Raw genomic sequence first — 19,402 nt, 5'->3', positions numbered from 1 at the left:
TGCCGCCAATCGCGGAGGCCGGACGGCGGGACCCACCAGGGAGGAGGGAGGGAACCCAAAGCTCTGCTCTGCTTTACGCTTTGTTTCCACAGCACGAACTCCGAGGACTCCTCTGCGACTCCCCGACCCGAATGCAGATGAAAGGAGAGAGAGTTCCATCGATCAGTGTTTCGCTGGGCGCAGCTGCGTGCGAGGGCACGAGGTGGTGGTGGCTTCGGGTCGGGGAAGAGACCCCCGTCCATGTGATCACCTTGTAATCTAGTGACTGTCCTCCACCACAACACAACTCCACTGTCGATTCTTTATCTGCATCCCAATGTCTCAGAAACTGCAGTGTGGCTCTTTTCTAGTACTTACGGTGGAGCCTTTCATGGCATGGATCTCTTAGTCTTTAATTCGCAGCTCCTTTGTCTGCAGCAGTAGATGAATTTACTGTACCACCTTCTCCTTGGGAAGACTAAAGAAAAACTCGATGTATTTGCAGCTACGTTCAATAAAACATGTCGATGAAGATTAACATAGAAAATTGGGAAGAGGTAGTTAAACAACAAAAGCATCTTGTCAATTCATCGTAGGATGGAAGGTGATGGAGACAACCATGGCTTTTGCCTTCCACCTGGTGCAGCCAGCAGAGGCAGGACTGTCAGGCACTGCCTCGAGTGGAAGATGAACAGCTCAGTTGGTGCCTCCTCCACAGTGGACATAGATGAGTAGTCCAGCAGACAAGCAGAGGAAACTGCAATCATTCAACTGGTCAAAATTCGATCACATCAAATCTGTCATTGGGTGTTGCAGATAACTTCTAGGGTTAGAATGTTTAGCCCAGATGAGAGATTGATTCTTTGAAGTTTCACTTAACCAAAGCTTGAACTCACTTCCCATACAATCCCTCCACATTTGGAAGCCAGAGAAAAAAAAAAAAAAAAAAAGGAAAAGAAAAAAAAGAAGAAATTATAAAACATTCCTGATCAGCACATATGGACAAACAACATGAACTCATCTCTTGTTCACCTAAACACCTATACTTTCTCCTTTCAAGTCGCAAACATCAAATTAACGTGACGGTGAGGTCGTAATCGTGGTGGTGGTGGTGGTGGTAATAATAGTGGAGGTTGTCGTGGAGGAAGTTCTCGGAGTCATGACTTGTTTTAGTACTACGATGGGGATCTGACTCTTCTTTCTCTTCTCCTCCTCTTTGATGAGCTCACTTGCGAACCACTCGAGCTTTTCGACATTGGTTTGCTCCGAGAATATTTTTCCTCTAAACAACATCGATTCGATGTTCCTCTCCGATAATTTCTCCTCTAATGAACTAAGCGATTTGATGACATTATTTATTTTTGAGACGTAATTGCTCGATTCGTACCCATTAACCTGAGATCATTATTCAAAAAATAATATAATCATTCATCAGACATATTATGTATAAGTATATAATTGCTTTTAGAGAATTATTACCTGAATTCGCACATAATTATTAGTCCTGTGATGCCCGAATGCCATAGCAATCGCCTGATCCACCTGAGGAAAACAAAAAACAAAAAAATTCAATAATTATCATATGATTTTACTTGTAATTTTTATTGATGGAATTATGGCGTTTTGGTCGTCCAACAAATGGAAGAATTTGATTTCTTGAAGGAATATTGGGAAGTCGACATTTTCCTCAGATTTGCCGACAGAACAGCAAAAAGTAATTATCCATATAAAAAATTAAATGAGGGAAAAAGAGCTAAAAGACGAAACTAGGTAGCGGGAGAGTGAGAAGGGGCCCGCACCATGTCCGCGACGCCCTCGCCGGCGATCCTCACGAGCTCCGACGGCGACGGCACCAGCCGCCGCCTTCCGGCTCCACCCTCTGGCCCTACGCAGCCGACGGTGCTCCCCAGAGAGAGCACCATGAGGTCCTCCACCCCCGCGGCGAAGGGGAACTCCTGCTTGTTGTTGAGCACGTGCGTGATGGCCGCGGCCGCCGGGTTGCCCATCGCAACCCCGCCCCCGACGGCGGCGATGCGCGTCCGCCCGTCCGCGGACCTCATCTCCACCGGCGCCGCCCCCGCCGCCGGGTCCGCGCACGTGGCGGCGCACACCTCCCGGATCCGGAAGTCGAAACCGTCGGCCTCCACCGCGTCCGCCCGCGAGAACAGGAACGGCGCCCCCGTCGCCAGGTCGTAACACGGCACCAGCACCGGCTTCACGGTGTCCCGCAAAGTCGCGTCTCCGAACACCCGCCGGAGCGCCGCCCCGGGCCGCCAATGGAGCAGCCACCCGAGCGGGCCTCCCCTGACGGGAACGAACGACCGGCCACTCCGTTCGAGGAGGAACCGCAGCGCCTCATCGGCCGCCAAGAGGGGCCGACCGTCGGGGCCGCGGGTGAAGAGCAAGGCGGCGAGGACGCCCCCGGCCCCGGACCCGGCAGCTACGTCGAAGAAGTCGGCGACGCGAGCGGAGGGGTCGCCCGAGCGGCTGCGGAGGGAGGACTCGAGGCGCGCGAGGGAAGCGGCGGCGAGGAGGGCGTCGGAGGAGCGACCGCCGCCGTCGATGGAAAGAATGCGGACCTTGCCCCCCGGGGCGGCGGGCCGGGGCACGGGGGCATCGGCGGGCGAGGCGGAATAGGAGGAGGAGGAGAGGAGGAGCTTGGGGTCGTCGATGCCGAAGAGGAACTTGCTCTCGAGGATGGAGAAGATCTCGTAGCTCAGCTTGTCGACGTCCACGCTCGGCTCCACCAGGGCCGGCGCAAACGCCATTGCCGCCAAGCTCGACCGGTCGAATCGAAGCTGAGTCAGGTGAACCGGAACGGACCGGTTTCTCTGCGTTAACGGGGGGAAGACGGCGAAGTCTTCGAGCTTTAAATAGAGGGTGGGGGAGGCCGCGCAGGTTAGGGAGGGGAGGGGGCCGGAGGTGCGCACGGTAGCCCGTCCCCGTGCCAATGCTGCCAAGTGGGCTTTAGAAGGAAGCAGGAACGCGACGGCTGATGGACGGCTAGGATTCATCGACCTGAGGAGGGCCCCATTTGTCGGCAGGGGAGACACGGACGAAGGAATGGCACGTGCGATCACCGACGCGGCTCCTTTGATCTCTGTCCCTCACGAATTATAATTAATTTTATTTGAATTTAAAAATATAAAAAATAAATTACTTCTAATATTTCTAGTGATAATGGACCCAAAATTATTATAAATAATGAATATATTTTAATGAATCAAAAAGTGTGGCTCAAAAAATTGAGATCAGTGCTCTGCCTACACCAGCAACAAATCTTGATTCCAACTTGTTGCTTTTTCCCATCAATTAATGTTTATTTCCACAATGATGATAGTATATATGTTTATATATATAGCTTATTGTCCTCATTAGATATTGCATGATTGCATCCATATGAACCTTGATCTTCTTCTTCCTCCTCTTTGTAAAGAAAGATATCTATCTTCACCCTTACATCTTCTTGTGGCCCTCTCTCTCTCTCTCTCTCTCTCTTTCTCTGTGCGTATCCTCTTCTGCGTCATCATGCTCATATAATATGTTGGCTGTATGTCCATTGATGTTGAGCAGAAGAGAGGACATGCGGTTGATGTGGTGATGCATTCGACCAAAGACAAACAACTCTTTTAATGCATGTCATTCCATGACTGTATCACTCTCTGCACGATGGATGTTACCTTATCACACAGTTCTCTCCCCAGGTAGAGGAAGATAGGAAAGCAATCATGTTTCTGATATCTCGAGTCTTTTCCTGCTGACTCATATGCTTCTTCAGGAGATCAAACTTGTGGTTGATCACCTCAAGATGAATCTGTCCGCAGCAGTACGCATCTCTTCATGCATGCACTGTGTGAAGTGACTGCTGTTTTGTTCTTCAAGCCTTACCGACAGTGCCGGCAAGGAAAGGCTGCTCAGCATCTACACTCGAAAGAGGAATCCATGGAGTTACTGCAATAACAGTTACATCCATCCATCTTGTTTGGGTGCAGCACCGAGTACTTCTTCCTTCCCTCCATCTCTTCACCCATTTCCTGGGGACATGCCATGTCTTGTACTCTCACTCCTCACAGCACCTACTATGTGCACGGTTGACCAAAAGGATCGTTTAAAGCCATCTGAGAATGACATGAACAGCATCTGTCAACTGTGATATACAACTTTCTTTCTCCTAAGTTCTTCTGATCCTTCAAAGCTTTTCTAGAAATTCTGATCCATGTGGTAAACATGCTGTGGGAAGAAAGACACCAAAGGAATCTAATCTTGCCAAGTAAAATGATCAGCTCTAATCTCTCTCTCTCTCTCTGCAGATCTGTCTGTGCTAGGGTTTATGGGTTTACAGTGCTATCAAATAATTGCAGGTACTGCATGTCGGAGACCAGAGGGGGAATGAGGGCATCCAAAGAGAAGCAACAGTTGTAGATATGTAGATTACTTCTCTCATGTATCAGTAACTTGTTTCAGTGAACTTTTCACCCACAGATGATAACCATCAAGTAGAACTTTCAAGATTCTTTGGAGACATTTATGGTTTCAGATTCAAGAAATAATCCATAGCAGGTACTGGTCTTTCTATCACTCATGCATGCATTCATTTTTTTTCTACTTTCACTTCAACTCTCTTATTAAGTCCAACCATTGTTCTGTTCTTGGTCAAATCCTCTCTGATTAGTTGCCTTTCTGTGCCATTCTATCTCATTTCCCATCATACAGAAGAGGCTGTGAAAGCTCCACATCCTCCAAAACTACCCCCAGAAAAGAAAAAAGGAAAAAAAAATAGAGCTTGAGTTGTATTAAAAAAAACTTGTAAGGCATAATGTCTAACATTTAGAAAATTGTCACATAGTCCTATCAACAGGGTTTAGATTAAGGTTCAAAGAATCTTGAAGTGCCTAATGACCAACCAAATCAAGTGAAGAAACTATTTGTGGTTGACTCTTGCTCATGAGCTATCCTAAGGTCAAAGGATCCAAAACTCCCTACCTCAACTCTTGTGCAACCTCATCTCAGATCTGCCACTTGGTAATTATCCCTTGGCATCTCCCACAGTTGAATGAAACTTTGAGCTTCAATGCAAACCCCATTTCTTGGTCAGAGTTAAGACAGTAAATTCCATATACTCTTGTATATCTTGATTGTTTTGTTGTTTGCATGGATAGAATAACCAGATTCACTACCTGTCCACAAGATATTGTTGTCTTTTCCAAATCTTTCCACAGTTGTCTTCATGTAGTCAGCCATCTGCCCCACTCTCAAATCTGTGCTCCACTCCCTCCCATTGGGACCTCCTCAAAACAAAAGGTTCAGAGAACCATGGCAGGAGTATAGTAACAGTGGACTTCAGTTATCTGGTAGGAGAAACATCTGCATCCACTGATGCTACAAGTAACCCAACTTAGCTCAAGCAGTAGCAAGGATTTTGGAGACTTCAAAAGAGTCAAGATGACAATTTCTTGTTTTTGGAATCAGAAATATGTTTTTATTTTCCCCCTCAAGAGAGAACCAGATTCTTGCTATAAAATGAGATCATCACTTATGAACTGCATTCCAATTCAAAGTAAAAGCTATAGATTACTCACCAACTTCAACTGTAAAAGTTTCAGGAAGCACAGTAGTTAGTTTTGCTTCAATTACCAAGCCTTGCAGCTGCCATTATGAATATGCCAAGATAAAGAGTAATGGTTGAATGTATGAAAATAATGCATGAAATGGTTACTGATCCTCGAGATAACACAGGCTGCTACATGAATCACCTACTTCTCATAAAAGCTTTCATTTGACCCTAAAAAACAGTGTGGATGAGACAACAGTTACTACACATATTGGTGGCTTGTGTTGCCTTGGTTGCATGCTATGCCTTTATGGTTTATACAACAAGACAACAGTTCAGCACATCTGTCAAAACCTGAACTTGAAGAGTCTCTCTCTCTCTTAAAGAATTGTGTGAGAAATTTTCTGACCATAACATTGTGATCAACTCTCCTCCATCGAAGTTTTCTGATCTTTACAAAAAAGTCCAATAACCTCGAGTTCAGACACTCACCTAATTTTTTGGGCTCTCTGGGAGAGCAAGTAACTGTGTTTCCTCCATTGATTTTGGCACAGGAATTATGATCAGTCTCATGCAAAATGCATAATCTGATGCTTTGATGAAGTTTTGCATTTCCTCCTTCCTCATCATATAGCTTTGTGATTTACATCAGCTGAGCTCTCATGTTCCAAGGGAATATGGGATTATTAGCCTTGTTAATGTATTCAAAATGCTTGTTTCTGAGCTGTATGCAGACAAAAGTTAGTTCTGGATGGAATGTGAAAAGGCTTCACGAGGAAACAGAGATTAAGATCCAGTACTTGAAGGATACATCCTCAAGTACCCATGTAGATGCCATTAGCATGCTCCTGAAGCATGTCACAGTTTGAACCTAGCAGGTAAATTACATGACAGCTTGATGTTTCATTCATGGCAAACCACACATCTGTTCTCATCGACTTCACATATCAAAGAAACTGCAGTATCAGAAAATGATTTGGCTAAGAGTTTATCACCATGTCAAGGTAGAAGACCAGTGCATTCATACACCAAGCAAGAATACATAAGCTTTGCCATCCCCATCTCATGCTCCAAGAACCTTGTCATGTGGCCTCTAACCTGCATCAAGTGGGATCATTACATTTCCTCTACACATCCACTTTTGTGACTGCTTAGAAGTGATATTTCCTGGCTAAAGTGTTGAAATTGAGAACTTTGATTAGGTTCCTGAAGAGTTTATAGAGCTAATTTCTGAGCATCAACTGATACAGCACCCATCATAGATGGCCAACTTAGACCACAAGACAAGTAGCAAAATCCAAGTCTCAAATTAAAAGGGCAAGGAATGCTAAGGAGACTACTTTGCATGGCAGGAGCTGCTTAGTAGATGCTGTAAAGGAAAAACACTCCACAACCAGCTTCTCAGGGTGAGGAGGCAGGCAAGTGTTTTTGAGGTGAAGTATCCAATGCATGACTTTTCTCCAAACCACAATGCTTGCCGTAGAAAAAAAAAAAAGATGATATGGCAGGAAAAACCACGTTGTAGCACTTCATGCCCATCAGAGCAATCAGCACCATCATGTTGCTAAAGGAAGGCCTTTATCCATAGTTGCACTCTTTCTATATAGACAAGTCAAATTTTGCAATTCAAGCATGGAAGATATCTAAGACAAACCCGGTAACAGGTGCTGTAGCCAATGACGTAGTCAGAATTCATTTATCTAATAAGTATTATGATGATTTGCAAGACAAAACTAAGTTGTAGCACCTCAGGCTCATCAGAGTAATCAGCATCATGTGCTAAGGTAATGTCATCGGAAGGGCTTTCAAGCATAGTTGAACTGTTTCAGAATACAAATTTCTGCAACTAAAGATATAAGATATGTAACAATGTAAGACTAACCAGATAATAGATGTAATAACCAACGATCACTAAAGAACTTGGCTGCTTGTGCACCAAAGCACACTCCAAGGCACCCAGCAGTCTGCAACTCTGTTACCACTGTAAACAGAAAATTATAAAACTTTAGCACATGTAGCAAAATAGCATGAACAACAATCAAAACTGCAGCCAAGACACTTAACACGGTAAGCCCTTGTTACCATATGCCAAATGGTTTGTGGAGATACTAAATAGACATGATAGTTCATAGAGCAGACATTACCATACTAGCAAATTCTATATATCCAAACAAGATGGTCAGTTATAGAGTGCTAGCTGTTATTGACTAGCAACACGTGTTTAGGCCTCTGTTGATCCAATGTGAATATTAGTAAAGTATGAGGGAACAAAATAAATGTTCTACAGCAAAATTGCAGTTAGGGAAAAGGAGATAAGTTGAAATGTAAAGCTAAGAGATGCAATGTCTTTGCAAGGAGTTTCTGAAATCTAAAAAAAAGGGGTGCAAAGGGAAAAGGATAATCAGTTAAGAACAAGAAAAAGAGTGAGAATGGGAGTCCCTGAAATCTTTGGAGGGACAAATATGTTGATGTTTTTAATTAAGTGCAAGATGTTCATAAAAGCTTAGTCATTTGAGTGTTTAGAACCTTGATGTCTATCTTGACTAATTAAGCTTAGTCAACATATTTGGAGGGACAAATATGTTGATGTTTTTAATTAAGTGCAATATGTTGATGTCTATCTCAAAGATTTAGAACCTTGACTAATTTAAAGTTCTATCTCAAACCTTGACTATCTCAAACCTTGACTATCTCAAACCTTGTCTATCTCAAACCTTGTCTATCTCAAACCTTGACTATCTCAAACCTTGTCTATCTCAAACCTTGACTATCTCAAACCTTGACTATCTCAAACCTTGTCTATCTCAAACCTTGACTAATTTAAAGTTCTATCTCAAACCTTGACTATCTCAAAGATTTAGAACCTTGACTAATATGTTGATGTCTATCTCAAAGCTTTGTCTATCTCAAAGATTTAGAACCTTGACTAATTTAAAGTTCTATCTCAAACCTTGTCTATCTCAAACCTTGACTATCTCAAAGATTTAGAACCTTGACAAATATGTTGATGTCTATCTCAAAGCTTAGTTAGAACCTTCACTAATTAAGCTTAGTCAACATATTTGGAGGGACAAATATGTTGATGTTTTTAATTAAGTGCAATATGTTGATGTCTATCTCAAAGATTTAGAACCTTGTGCATTTAAAGTTCTTTGAAGAGCGGTACTTGTCATTAAATTAATGCATGCATTTGAACAAAGTGAAACACATAAAATTTAGTGTTTCAAATTCAAACCTCCTAAAGCCAGTGCATTTGATGATATAACAAGTATGTCAATGACAAGAAGAACAGAAGATGGGAACTCCCAGACCTGTACACAGCAAACAAATAGATATATAAGCAAAAGCAAAAGTAACTCTTTACACAAATCATAAGGTATCCTCTAGATGGAATATTACTTTACATTCAAGCAGAAGAATTGAGAATGCGTACCATCATTGCTACTAAAAATAACTTGAAGTAGCTTGAAACAAGAATTGCCAGAAGAATTTGTCTGTATCTGAAACACAACAATAACATTTTAGAAACCGAGTGAACCATTACAAAATACATTAAGAAAAATCATAGATAGCCTTGAATAATTTGACATTGAACACTGGAGAGGTGACAGTTCCAAGAAACTGACACAAAATCTGATTATTAAATAATTCAATTCATAGAATGGCTGTAAATATACCACAATAATAAAGTTATTAGTTGCATATAACATACTATTAAAAAATTGAGGATATGAAATTTAACCCACAAGCTTTAAACAAAAAAATTTCAAAAAACAATAATCAACAAGCTAAAAATCTGTGGATCCAAGAACAAACTTTGCCAACAACAGATACTTCATCAATCAAATGAGAAATTGTGGATGTATACCTTTAGAAGTAACAGGTAAAAGAATAATCATTGATATAGGGATTGATAAATTATAGTAGAAGTGACATACCAACCTGCTAACATCAAATGACAAATTGAGCAGAAATCTAATTCCCAGAAGAACAACAGATATGAATATCAAATTTCCCAATAGAACATCCAACATCACCTATAATCAAATGAGTTAAAGCATCGTTACAATCAGTGGCAGGAAAATACTGGTAAAGTTAACACTAACAATATTAGTTTGCTACCACTGAGATATATCACCTTTCCACATGTCAAAAATGACAACAAAAGGCTCCTGGATGAATCCAGACAAGCTTTACTGTTCTTCAAGAGAGAAAACCTGCCTTATATTGTTAAGGTCTTAGGTAAAAAAGAAAAATTTTGTACATTTTAGGCAAAGATTATTATTTATTAAGCATAGCTGAATGGATACATGCATCTAAAAGAAAATAAAGTAAGCTTGACTTCCAGAGTATCCCCTGCAAATTGTGAGCCATTAACTTGTATAAGCAATAACCAAGACAGGAGTGCTTCATGCATAATAAATAATGCAATATTGCAAATCACTAGGTCTATTATTCTGCATTCTTAAGCAAAGCCATCTCAAAATCAAACAGAATAAGTTATTTGAAAAACATGAATATACTTAAAAGTTAAAACTCAAGATACGCATTTGCAGGACAATGGATGGATAAAATAAGAAATTACAAATCCCTGCATTTTAAAGTAAGGAAAGGTGCCATTTCCTATATGTTTCTTCTATAACCTAAAATTGCATCTTGATCCTGTAACAACTGAAATAAAACATGTTCTCTGATGACATTTTATATACACCCTCTTTTGTGAAAAGTTATTTTAGTTACAAGTAGCCTACATGAGTATGATCTAGGAGAAGTGGTTTTGGAAAGTGAAGATTCAATAGTCGTGTGTCACCAGAAGGAAATAGCATAGAAGCAACAATGTCGTGTTGGACTATTGTTTCCACAATCAAAAGACTTGGACTCAAGGAATTGAAACCAATCAGTAGCACATTTTTTCTTGTATTTATCCAATCTGTCGAGGAGGTAAATGTCAAAATTGATAATTTTGAAACCAGACATGAACGAAAGCCATAAGAGTTGTTGGTTAAAATGTTCAAACAGCAACTGATATATAATGGAAAACACGGGATTAGTAATAAAACTAACAGCATGGAACGACAACTACACATCATGGGTTTGCTATACTCTCCAGTGGATGATAATATAAATAGAAGAAATGACAAGATCTGTGCTTTCAAGAAAAAAAATGGTGATTGTAAAGACAATACACTGTAATAAGTCAATTGAAGACTACATGGAATGATCAGAATGCAATGACTTCTACTGTTTTTACAAGTACAAAAAAGGAATTCAAACTACTGCATTTAGAGGAAAAGGAAAAAGATGAAAAGTGCAGCACATAGACCTGAAAGAAGTATAAAGTGCAATTGACAAAAAAATTCAAAGAGGCAAAAACAAAATATGTGCCTTTGAGTCGCCAGCACCTAAGTTCAGCATGTTAAATAGCAAATGTCGGTAAGCTTTCCTCTTGTGCAGGATCATATCAATCAGAATTATCTGCATAAACAAATTCATGTTATTGACTATACTACAGTAGAAATATAAAAAAAAAAAACCTGAAGTAAACTCAAAAAGAACCAGCGGCTGACAAATTCCCAAGCTCAGCAGCAGGGACTGCATCAAACTTGCCGTAAGGGCATTTGTATATAGGGCTAAAATGTTATGATATCCATTCCCTTTATTTAAGCGAGTCACAATGGAAAAAGACTTACCGCTGGGAAATGACATATTTAAGTAAAAATTACGACCCCAGTAAACGAGCCCACGAAACTGCGAGTCAAGAATCTACAGAAGCATATCTACAAACACATTGTTGACGACATATTTATTGTGGGGAGACAGCAGACTACCATGAACTCGCACTCGATGTAGGGGTCAGCGACCGCCTTGCAGGGCTCCTAAACGAACCCAACCCGACGTCAGTAGAACAATTACGCGGACAAGTTCAGCGAGAAGATGTCGGTATGTCTCGCTTACGCATTTCATCAAACGGATGTTGCCGGGGGAGTACTGAACGAAGAGCGAGCGGATCCCCGAGCCGCAGTTCACGCAGCGGAGGAACCGCCGGTCGTCGACATTCTCTGTTGATCCCTCTCCGCTGTCACCGCCGGCGTTCGCGTTTGGGGCCACCATCCCCGCGTTAGAGCGAGTCGATCGCCCTCGATTCGATCAGAGTGTGTGAGAGAGGCGTCAATCGAAGTAGTGACGCAGAGAGAGTAGCGGGTTCCTAGTGGCGGATCGGATATACGGATTCCGTTTACCCCCATCCGATCCACTTATAATTAATCACATATTATTCTTCTAGTTAGATCTCTTCAGCATCTAATCTGAAGCTCGATCAATCGATTTTACGACTCCTAAAGCACGCAAATTCCACCTCTTTGACTTAAGGTTTGGATTTTTTATAGTATTTTGACTTTCTTAACATCCAAAATCTTAAGGTACGGTTTCTGTCCTTCTAATTTACCATTGTGACCTTGGTCTAATTATTTTCCACATGTCATATACTTGTCTCTTCTCATTGATTATATAATTAATTTTATGCCTAAAACATATATAATTATTTATTTTTCGCTTTATTTGGTCCAATCCGATGTTGATTTGATTCGAGAGCGGTCAAAGACATCCTTTTGTCGCTACCTACAGCACAGGGAACACTCTTTGCGGCCAATGATCACAAATTCGCCACGCGTCCAGCGATCATCGGTGTTTACAGGAGTCCTGTGTTCGATATTTTGGAGGGCTCTACCGCAGTAAAAGAAGCAATCATGGTGATATCATCACTTGCTATGTTAAATTACTTAAAAGCCCATAAGGCATTGAGAGTCCTTCACATACTTAAGGGTGTAACAGTAATTTAGCTATTTATGTATTTATGTTATTTTGGATAAAAATAAATAAAATAAAAACTAGTGACCTGTGAGTGCTTCTGCCTCACCCTTATCTTCCCATGGCCATTTTTAGTGGTCGTAAAAGAAGGATTGGAGAGCGAGTCAATCAGATCTCCTCTAACGAGGAAACAGGGAAACGGAAAGAGACAGAAGGAGAGAATCAAGGGTTGCTCCCAGGACTTTAACCTTTGATCTCCTGAGGTGAGCTTTCCTCCTTTCTCTTTTATCCGGCTTGCATTTCTTTTGCTTCTTTGGTTGGGGCAATAAGGTCGATCAGCCCTTTTTTTTCCGAAGCAGATTTGGGGATCGAATCGAATTGAGTTCACAATCATTGCCCTCGATTGCCAGGTTTCGCCTTTCTTTTACCATCTTCCCTCTTATCTGGGTGTTTGACGCGGCTCTGTTTTGTTCCCTTCTTCTGCCACCGGAACGATTAGGCGCTCGATGAAGATGAATGCCAATAGATGGCCTTTTTTTAGGGTTAAAAACGCGATTTTTTAGATTCTTGGTATCTCTTTGAGGAGATTTTAGCTAGAATATGCACGCACTAATTAATGGATCAAACAAAACCGAACTTGATGCTTGTTCTCCGTGCTTGCTTGATGTTTAAAATGGCTTGTAGATGTCAACGCTTGCATGGTTAACATGGCACCGATCCTCTTCATGCTCTATCGTGCCACAGTTTTATTTCCTGTCACAAGAGATTGCTCAAAAAGTTCTTTTTCTCACTCTTTCAGTAAAATTCGCAGTTTTGGTGCCAACCGGTTGAGACATTGACGCAGCACCGAATCCACACTGCATCGCAACTCCGAAGCTATTTTGGTGATTCTGATTATGACAGGCCTCAGATCTTTGCTGCCTTCTTTGGATTTTAACTTGAGAAATGATCGTTCTTATTGTGCGTCCTTATCACTTTTGTTAGGATCATTCCATGTGATGTCGAAGAAGCATGCTCAGAGCTTTTGTCTGCTGTCAGCATCAACCTGCATACCTTCGTAGGCCTCTGGCATGGCCAGGAGATCCCCCCATCCCCCTGCGGTCAAGAGGAAGCTCCACCACAGCCCTGTCCTGGCCCTTCTCATTCTCCTGCTCCCTGCCCTCCTCGTCGTGATCGTCTGCCACCGCCAGCAGATATCCTACTTCCTCCGCCCCATATGGGACACCCCGCCGCGCCCGTTCGTCCGCCTTCCGCACTACTACGCGCAGGACTTGCCGATGGATCACCTCTGCCGCCTCCACGGCTGGAGCCTCCTGCCCGCTCCTCGCCGCGTCTTCGACGCCATCCTCTTCAGCAATGAGCTCGACATACTCGAGATCCGGTACCGCGAGCTCGCTCCTTATGTGCACAAGTTCGTGATCCTCGAGTCGAACATCACCTTCACGGGCATCGCCAAGCCACTCTATTTCGTCGAGAACTATGGCCGGTTCGAGCTCCTGAGCTCGAAGATAGTTCACGGAATCTTCTCAGGCCAGGCCGATCGCACGCCCGGCCGAGATCCTTTCCAGCTCGAGTTCAAGCAGCGGGTAGCCCTGAACTCCCTCCTCCGCGTGTCAGGCATCGCCCCTGGGGACGTCGTCATCATGTCCGACGCGGATGAGATCCCAAGCACTGAGACGATCAAGCTCCTGCAGTGGTGCGATGGCGTGCCGCCGGTGATGCACCTGGAGCTGAGGCACTACATGTACTCCTTCGAGTTTCCAGTGGACTATAGCAGTTGGCGAGCCACGGCGCACATGTTCCACCCGGGGACACGGTATCGGCATTCGAGGCAGACGGACCTGATACTGGCGGACGCAGGCTGGCACTGCAGCTTCTGCTTCAGAACGATGGAGGAGTTTGTGTTCAAGATGACGGCGTACAGCCATGCGGATCGCGTGCGGCGATCGAGCTTTTTGGATAACTCGAGAATTCAGAAAATTATCTGCGAAGGCAAAGATCTGTTCGACATGTTGCCCGAGGAGTATAGCTTCCAGGAGCTGATCAAGAAGATGGGTCCAATACCAAGATCAGCTTCAGCAGTGCATCTTCCGTCATACCTGCTGGAGAATGCTGATAAGTTCAGATTCCTGCTGCCCGGAGGATGTTCAAGGTCAAAATAGATGCTTGATTCTTGATCCTGTCCCCAGATTAGAGGAGAAAGATCTTTGAGAGAAGTTGAGTTTGTCTTACTCGATAAACATGTCATGATCTCCAGAAAATTGATATCCAGTATGAACTCGGCACACAAGCATTTTTCCTCGGGGAGACATTTCAAGAATCTGCATCCATATCACAGAACATAGGTAGTACCATCAATGGCAGCTTTCAACCACCATCTGCAGAGCCACATATGCTTCAGTTGTTGATCATCCTTGCTGAAAAAACTGGAAAACAATGAGAGCAATTTGTTTGTAGATGAGAAGTTGGTAGTTCTAGTGTTTTCATGACTTGACATCTCAAATCTAATTTTATATGCACAATCAGAAAGAATGACAATAGTCAAAGTTCAAAGATTTCCTGCTTCTCCTCCATACCAGCTGTTCTGGGCACTGCAGAAACTTCCTGCTGTAGCAGTCATCTAGATTTGCTTCTGATGATCATGTTGTGAGTCCAATTTCCAGGTACTGAAGAACTCAAATAACTCTTCAGAGGTCAAACTGAATTCACAATTTATTAGCTCCTTGCTGTTAATAACGACTACATCTTTGCTTCTAAAGAGAAGTTAACTCCTAACTTCTGAGGGAATTGTGCTGACTCAAATGTATCATGTATTTTGATGCCCATCCCTGGTTGTGTATTGGAGAACAAAGCTTAGTAATGCCCCTACTGAATCCTTCGATCTATGCTATCGCAGGCTCTACAAGACCTTTCTAAGTTAAAGACTGTAAAGTCATGTAATGGACATTGAGAACAGAGATCAACGATACCCACCTGCTTATCTTCTCCCAAAACGATTGATGTCCCACTTGCATACTAGAATGCATGAAGGTCTGAGCGAGCCATGAAGAACATGGTGTCTCTGTCCTTCATTGCCCTGATAACCACTCACAATCTGCAAAAGGATCAACAGAGCTTGATCACTTCCTTCATGAAAGGAGGAAATAATATTGGTAGTCGTTAAAGAAGATCACAGGTTTATACTAATGCTATTGCTGAAACATAAGCACGTTAATTGATGTAGCTATTTGGATTTGTACACATGATGTGGTACGGATCCGAAAAGTTTATTGGACTCGATATCAGGATCCGCATCAAAAGTTTCGGCGCGGGAGCATCTCGACCGTCCATCGCTTGGGTATTTTGATCCGCGATTTCTGGATGGGGATTTGCAACCCTCGTTCTAATTGGGGAACGCCGTGGTCTCTCTCTTCTCCCCCGTTCCTCTCCCCACCTCTCCATCGGCGACAGGGCCTCCGCTGATCAACAGGAATGCTCGACAGGTGGATGTACAGAATTACCGAGGCCATTACCGAGTCCAAGAGCAGAAGCATAGTGAGGTGACGAGAAGCAACTCCTTGATGGCGAACGGTAAGCAAGTCTCAGGAACCTGTCAATTTTGCTGGGTGAGCTTTCACAAGCATCCCTCGATACTTTGCCTGCGAAGTGTTCGACGTTTTGGTTTCTATTCCAAATGCATCTTATCACAGCTAGTTTTGACCCATTTCATGTATTATTGAATAATACGTCAAAATGTATCAACTATTTAGAATCATCTTCACAGCACTTTCTGATCAAAATTGGATTTGAATCAGAATTAAATTGAAACCGAACCAAGTCAGACCCGGAACCGTATGACTCGACCGATTATTGATTCCAAATCGAAACTAGAACTGTTAGTTTTAATTCTCGTTCGAATCATCGGTTCCACGGTATTAAAAAAAAAAAAAAGGGCCCAATTATTGTCGGGCTTTATTGATCGGTCGCGGATGATCATTGCACACCCGCAACACTTTTGTCGGTAGATAGTTCATTGCTTTTGTTTACTTGTATACATGTTTGATAACATGTTTTACTTTACTTTGTTTTTGTATGTTTTTGTTTGAAAACTATGAACAAGAATAGTTTACAAGGTTGTAGAGTGATCATTTACTGGAATAAACAAAATTATCCTAAAATGACCTAGTTTTCATATGTCATGATCTATTTTCTATAGGTTATGATGCGGTGCGAAATATCAACTATCTTAGTACCTTAGAACCATCCGAGTGGCACGGGACTAGATGAAGTTTGAGATAGTGTTAGGTACTAATTGAATTTATAAATTCATGTGTAAAGCATACAAGATCTTGCCAACACGCTTAACACTAGGTGAACAATCGTTTGTGAACATTCGATTATTTGTGTCTCCTAAAGTCATTATTTTTTTTTTTTTCTCTCTTGCACATCAAGTGTTTGTTGAATTGCTTGTCAAGCTACTCTCTTTACGAGATGTTGAGACTTGTCCATCACTTATTTTAAAATTAATTAATTTACTTTTCCATAAGTTCTTAGGGACCTAAGCGAGGTTGTTAAGCCATGTCTCTCATTTTTTTTAAAATAAGCCATAATTTTACCAAAGTGCCTTTGAAAAATTTGACTGAACCTAAAAAAAGTTGCATTTTCAAGCTAATCCGTATGATAGCTAAAGTAAATCGAGCATTTTTAAGCTAAGATCCGACATCTCAATGGCTCCTATGTCATTTGTAACTATTGTGACCAAATTTTAAAACACAGAAGAGGAGGATATGAAACTTTTCCCAAGCATACTAACAGGATTCATCCAACAAAAGCTGATATGGAAAAAAAAAAAAAAAAAAAGTCAAACATAAATTTTTTTTAGTATCCCACTAATCTCATATTATTTTTTTTTAATCTCAAGCATATTAATTTCTATCGAACATTTATTTTTTTAATTTTGATGAGAAAATCAAATTTGTTGATTATTATTAAGACGTTTTGAATCTCATGTTTCTCGAACTACTCTTACTCGTATTTTACTTTTTTTAAAAAAGAGTTTTATAAAAATTATTTCGAGCTTTTGATAATCGTGTTTCTATTTATGTTAGATATTTCAACATAAATAATATATTATTAATAAATTATTCTTTTTAGAGTTTTTGATAAATAATATATTATTAATAATATTTATATATGGGTTAAGATCCATTTTAACCCTTGAGGTTTTGGCCATGAAACCTCTTAAATCTTTATTGTTTACTCGTATCTAAAATAATCTTTATATTTTTAAAAACATAGCATATAAGCTCTTCCAATCAAGTTTGAGTTATCAAACATTAGAATATGTGACATGTTAACTCATAATAAACATCAATATAATGACGCATATAATTTAAATTTTTTAAAAAATAAACATTCATCAATGGCGGGAGGAGGTGTCATCGTGGAAGTGATTACCAACAACAGCATTGAGCCGCTGTTGCCTAATAGGGCATCGTACGCATGCATCCTTTTTCGCACTAACGATAAGCTCAGGAGCTTTCGGTCCTGCCTTCGATAGATGTGCGTCAACCAATCCAACGCTAAGCACATAGTGATCTTTGGTCCCTCATCCTCCTCTTAGGTGTCTCGTCTCCATCGCCTCCCACTTCGTCCTCTCTTACTCCCTCACCTATTGCGCTTATGACACGGTGATTCAACTTTCTCTCACCTCCAGCCTCTTCTACCTTTGTCTCTCTGTCTTTGTCCGTTGCTACGACCTCCACCACTTTCTCTTCCTCGACAAGCTAGTCAGGGAGAGCAAGCAAGTGCGGGAGGGCTACATGGACTAGCTTCATAGGGGAGGTGGCTTACAAGATATAATGGTACTCGTCGAGATCGGAGCAGGTGGTGTTCACGATGATGCTCTTCGTTTGCTTTGTCTTCACGATAACGTGCTTCATCGGGGAGGTGGCTTACAAGGTATGGTGGTACTCGTCGAGATCGGAGTGGGTGGCGTTCGTGATAGTGGGCAGCACCGTGGTGGGCAATGTGATGGCATGCACCATGGAGCTAGTGACTGACATCCGGTAGATCCAACCCGCTAGCTCTAAGGTGCATACCACCACGTCGCCCACCATAACGTTGCCTGCCATCGCGAACATCACTCACTCCGATCCTGACGAGTACCACAATACCTTGTAAGCCACCTCTCCCACGACGAATGACATCACGAAAATTGAGAGCAGGAGGAAGGAGCGATTGAGCTGCTCCATGTGGCCCTCCTATACTCACTTACTCTCGCCGACCAACTTGTCAAGAAAGAGGAAGCGACGAACGAAGGCGAAGAGACAAAAGTAAGAGAGAGCGAAGGCAAAGGTGAGAGAGAGAGATAGACCACCACGTCATAGGTGCAACAGGTAAGGAAACAAGAGAGGGCAAAGCAAAATTCAGTGAAGACAAAAACACCAAGAAGAAGGAAGACAAACTAGGAGACCACTGTGTGTCTAACGTTAGACTGATTGACGCGCATCCACCTACGACAAAATCAAAAACTCTTGAGCTCATCGTTAGCACGGGAGAAACTATGTGCATACGACACCATACTAAAAAGCAACAGCTCGATACTGTTGTTAGTGGTCACTTCCACGATGACACTTTCTCCGATAAAAATCTTAATTTTTTAAAAAAAATTAAATTACACATATCATTATATGAATAATTTATTATAAGTTAATATATCATGTAAATAGACTTTCACATATGTTAATTCAAACTTAACAAAAAAAAACTTATATGCTAAGTTTTTAAAAATATAAATATTATTTTAAATATAAATAAATCATAAAAATTTAAAAGAACCATTACTAAAACCACAAAGACTAAAATAAACCGTAACCTTGATTTATATCCCCAACATTAAAATATTTATAAAAAAAATTTAGAAATCTAAAAAGTTCTTAATAAGAATACCTATATTTTACCTGATGTTTGTTATCCTACTACTAATTTTTTAAATTTTAAAATAAAATTATAATTTAGATTATTTTTAATTAATAAAATAAAATAAAAAATAATTCAAACCTAAAACGAAACCATCGGAATCAA

The 19,402-nt window shown here is 41.5% G+C and overlaps 3 protein-coding genes across 10 annotated transcripts; 1 reads left to right on the top strand and 2 right to left on the bottom strand.

Moving 5' to 3' along the window:
• Positions 1-834: 834 nt before the first annotated feature.
• LOC135671876 (patatin-like protein 3) lies at positions 835-3,013 on the bottom strand. The gene is made up of 3 exons (XM_065180229.1): positions 1,779-3,013; positions 1,459-1,521; positions 835-1,374 (listed from the first exon to the last, which is right to left on the bottom strand). The coding sequence occupies exons 1-3, from the start codon at positions 2,991-2,993 to the stop codon at positions 1,054-1,056; spliced, it is 1,599 nt and encodes a 532-aa protein (XP_065036301.1). The 5' UTR covers positions 2,994-3,013; the 3' UTR covers positions 835-1,053.
• Positions 3,014-6,316: 3,303 nt separating this feature from the next.
• Positions 6,317-11,746, bottom strand: LOC135581427 (protein ARV 2-like). Of its 4 annotated transcripts, none has more exons than XM_065180226.1 (10): positions 11,486-11,741; positions 11,359-11,406; positions 10,916-11,005; positions 9,841-9,886; positions 9,669-9,751; positions 9,473-9,567; positions 8,964-9,030; positions 8,766-8,841; positions 7,413-7,511; positions 6,317-6,628 (listed from the first exon to the last, which is right to left on the bottom strand). In XM_065180226.1, the coding sequence occupies exons 1-10, from the start codon at positions 11,639-11,641 to the stop codon at positions 6,624-6,626; spliced, it is 765 nt and encodes a 254-aa protein (XP_065036298.1). In that variant the 5' UTR covers positions 11,642-11,741; the 3' UTR covers positions 6,317-6,623. The 4 variants fall into 4 exon arrangements, with proteins under 4 accessions (XP_065036298.1, XP_065036299.1, XP_065036300.1 ...); XM_065180227.1 differs by having other exon boundaries at positions 6,410-6,628; positions 9,669-9,747; positions 10,933-11,005; positions 11,486-11,743; XM_065180228.1 differs by lacking the exon at positions 11,359-11,406 and having other exon boundaries at positions 6,410-6,628; positions 9,669-9,747; positions 10,933-11,005; positions 11,486-11,746.
• Positions 11,747-12,461: 715 nt separating this feature from the next.
• LOC103982238 (uncharacterized) lies at positions 12,462-14,892 on the top strand. 5 transcript variants are annotated; one of them, XM_009399109.3, is made up of 4 exons: positions 12,494-12,600; positions 12,697-12,747; positions 13,149-13,221; positions 13,322-14,892. In XM_009399109.3, the coding sequence occupies exon 4, from the start codon at positions 13,408-13,410 to the stop codon at positions 14,497-14,499; it is 1,092 nt and encodes a 363-aa protein (XP_009397384.2). In that variant the 5' UTR covers positions 12,494-12,600; positions 12,697-12,747; positions 13,149-13,221; positions 13,322-13,407; the 3' UTR covers positions 14,500-14,892. The 5 variants fall into 5 exon arrangements, with proteins under 5 accessions (XP_009397380.2, XP_009397377.2, XP_009397384.2 ...); XM_018825286.2 differs by having other exon boundaries at positions 12,499-12,600; positions 13,137-13,221; XM_009399105.3 differs by lacking the exon at positions 12,697-12,747 and having other exon boundaries at positions 12,462-12,600.
• The last annotated feature ends 4,510 nt before the right edge of the window (positions 14,893-19,402 follow it).

This window comes from Musa acuminata, chromosome BXJ1-4 (genome assembly GCF_036884655.1).
Source record: "Musa acuminata AAA Group cultivar baxijiao chromosome BXJ1-4, Cavendish_Baxijiao_AAA, whole genome shotgun sequence".
In the NCBI taxonomy this organism is placed as follows: Eukaryota; Viridiplantae; Streptophyta; class Magnoliopsida; order Zingiberales; family Musaceae; genus Musa; species Musa acuminata.
The sequence above is the reverse complement of the archived record's forward strand: the minus strand, read 5'-3'. Positions and strand labels throughout refer to the sequence as shown.

Excerpts from the sequence above, each read along its gene's own strand:
- LOC135581427 (XM_065180226.1), bottom strand. The coding sequence starts at position 11,641 with ATGGTGGCCCCAAACGCGAACGCCGGCGGTGACAGCGGAGAGGGATCA. Across the intron at positions 11,407-11,485 it reads ACATCCGTTTGATGAAATGC|GAGCCCTGCAAGGCGGTCGC; the intron begins GTAAGCGAGACA and ends GGGTTCGTTTAG. Across the intron at positions 9,568-9,668 it reads CATTTTTGACATGTGGAAAG|GTGATGTTGGATGTTCTATT; the intron begins GTGATATATCTC and ends ATTTGATTATAG.
- LOC135671876 (XM_065180229.1), bottom strand. The coding sequence starts at position 2,993 with ATGAATCCTAGCCGTCCATCAGCCGTCGCGTTCCTGCTTCCTTCTAAA. Across the intron at positions 1,522-1,778 it reads GCGAGGGCGTCGCGGACATG|GTGGATCAGGCGATTGCTAT; the intron begins GTGCGGGCCCCT and ends TGTTTTCCTCAG. Across the intron at positions 1,375-1,458 it reads ATAATTATGTGCGAATTCAG|GTTAATGGGTACGAATCGAG; the intron begins GTAATAATTCTC and ends TAATGATCTCAG.
- LOC103982238 (XM_009399105.3), top strand. The coding sequence starts at position 13,408 with ATGGCCAGGAGATCCCCCCATCCCCCTGCGGTCAAGAGGAAGCTCCAC.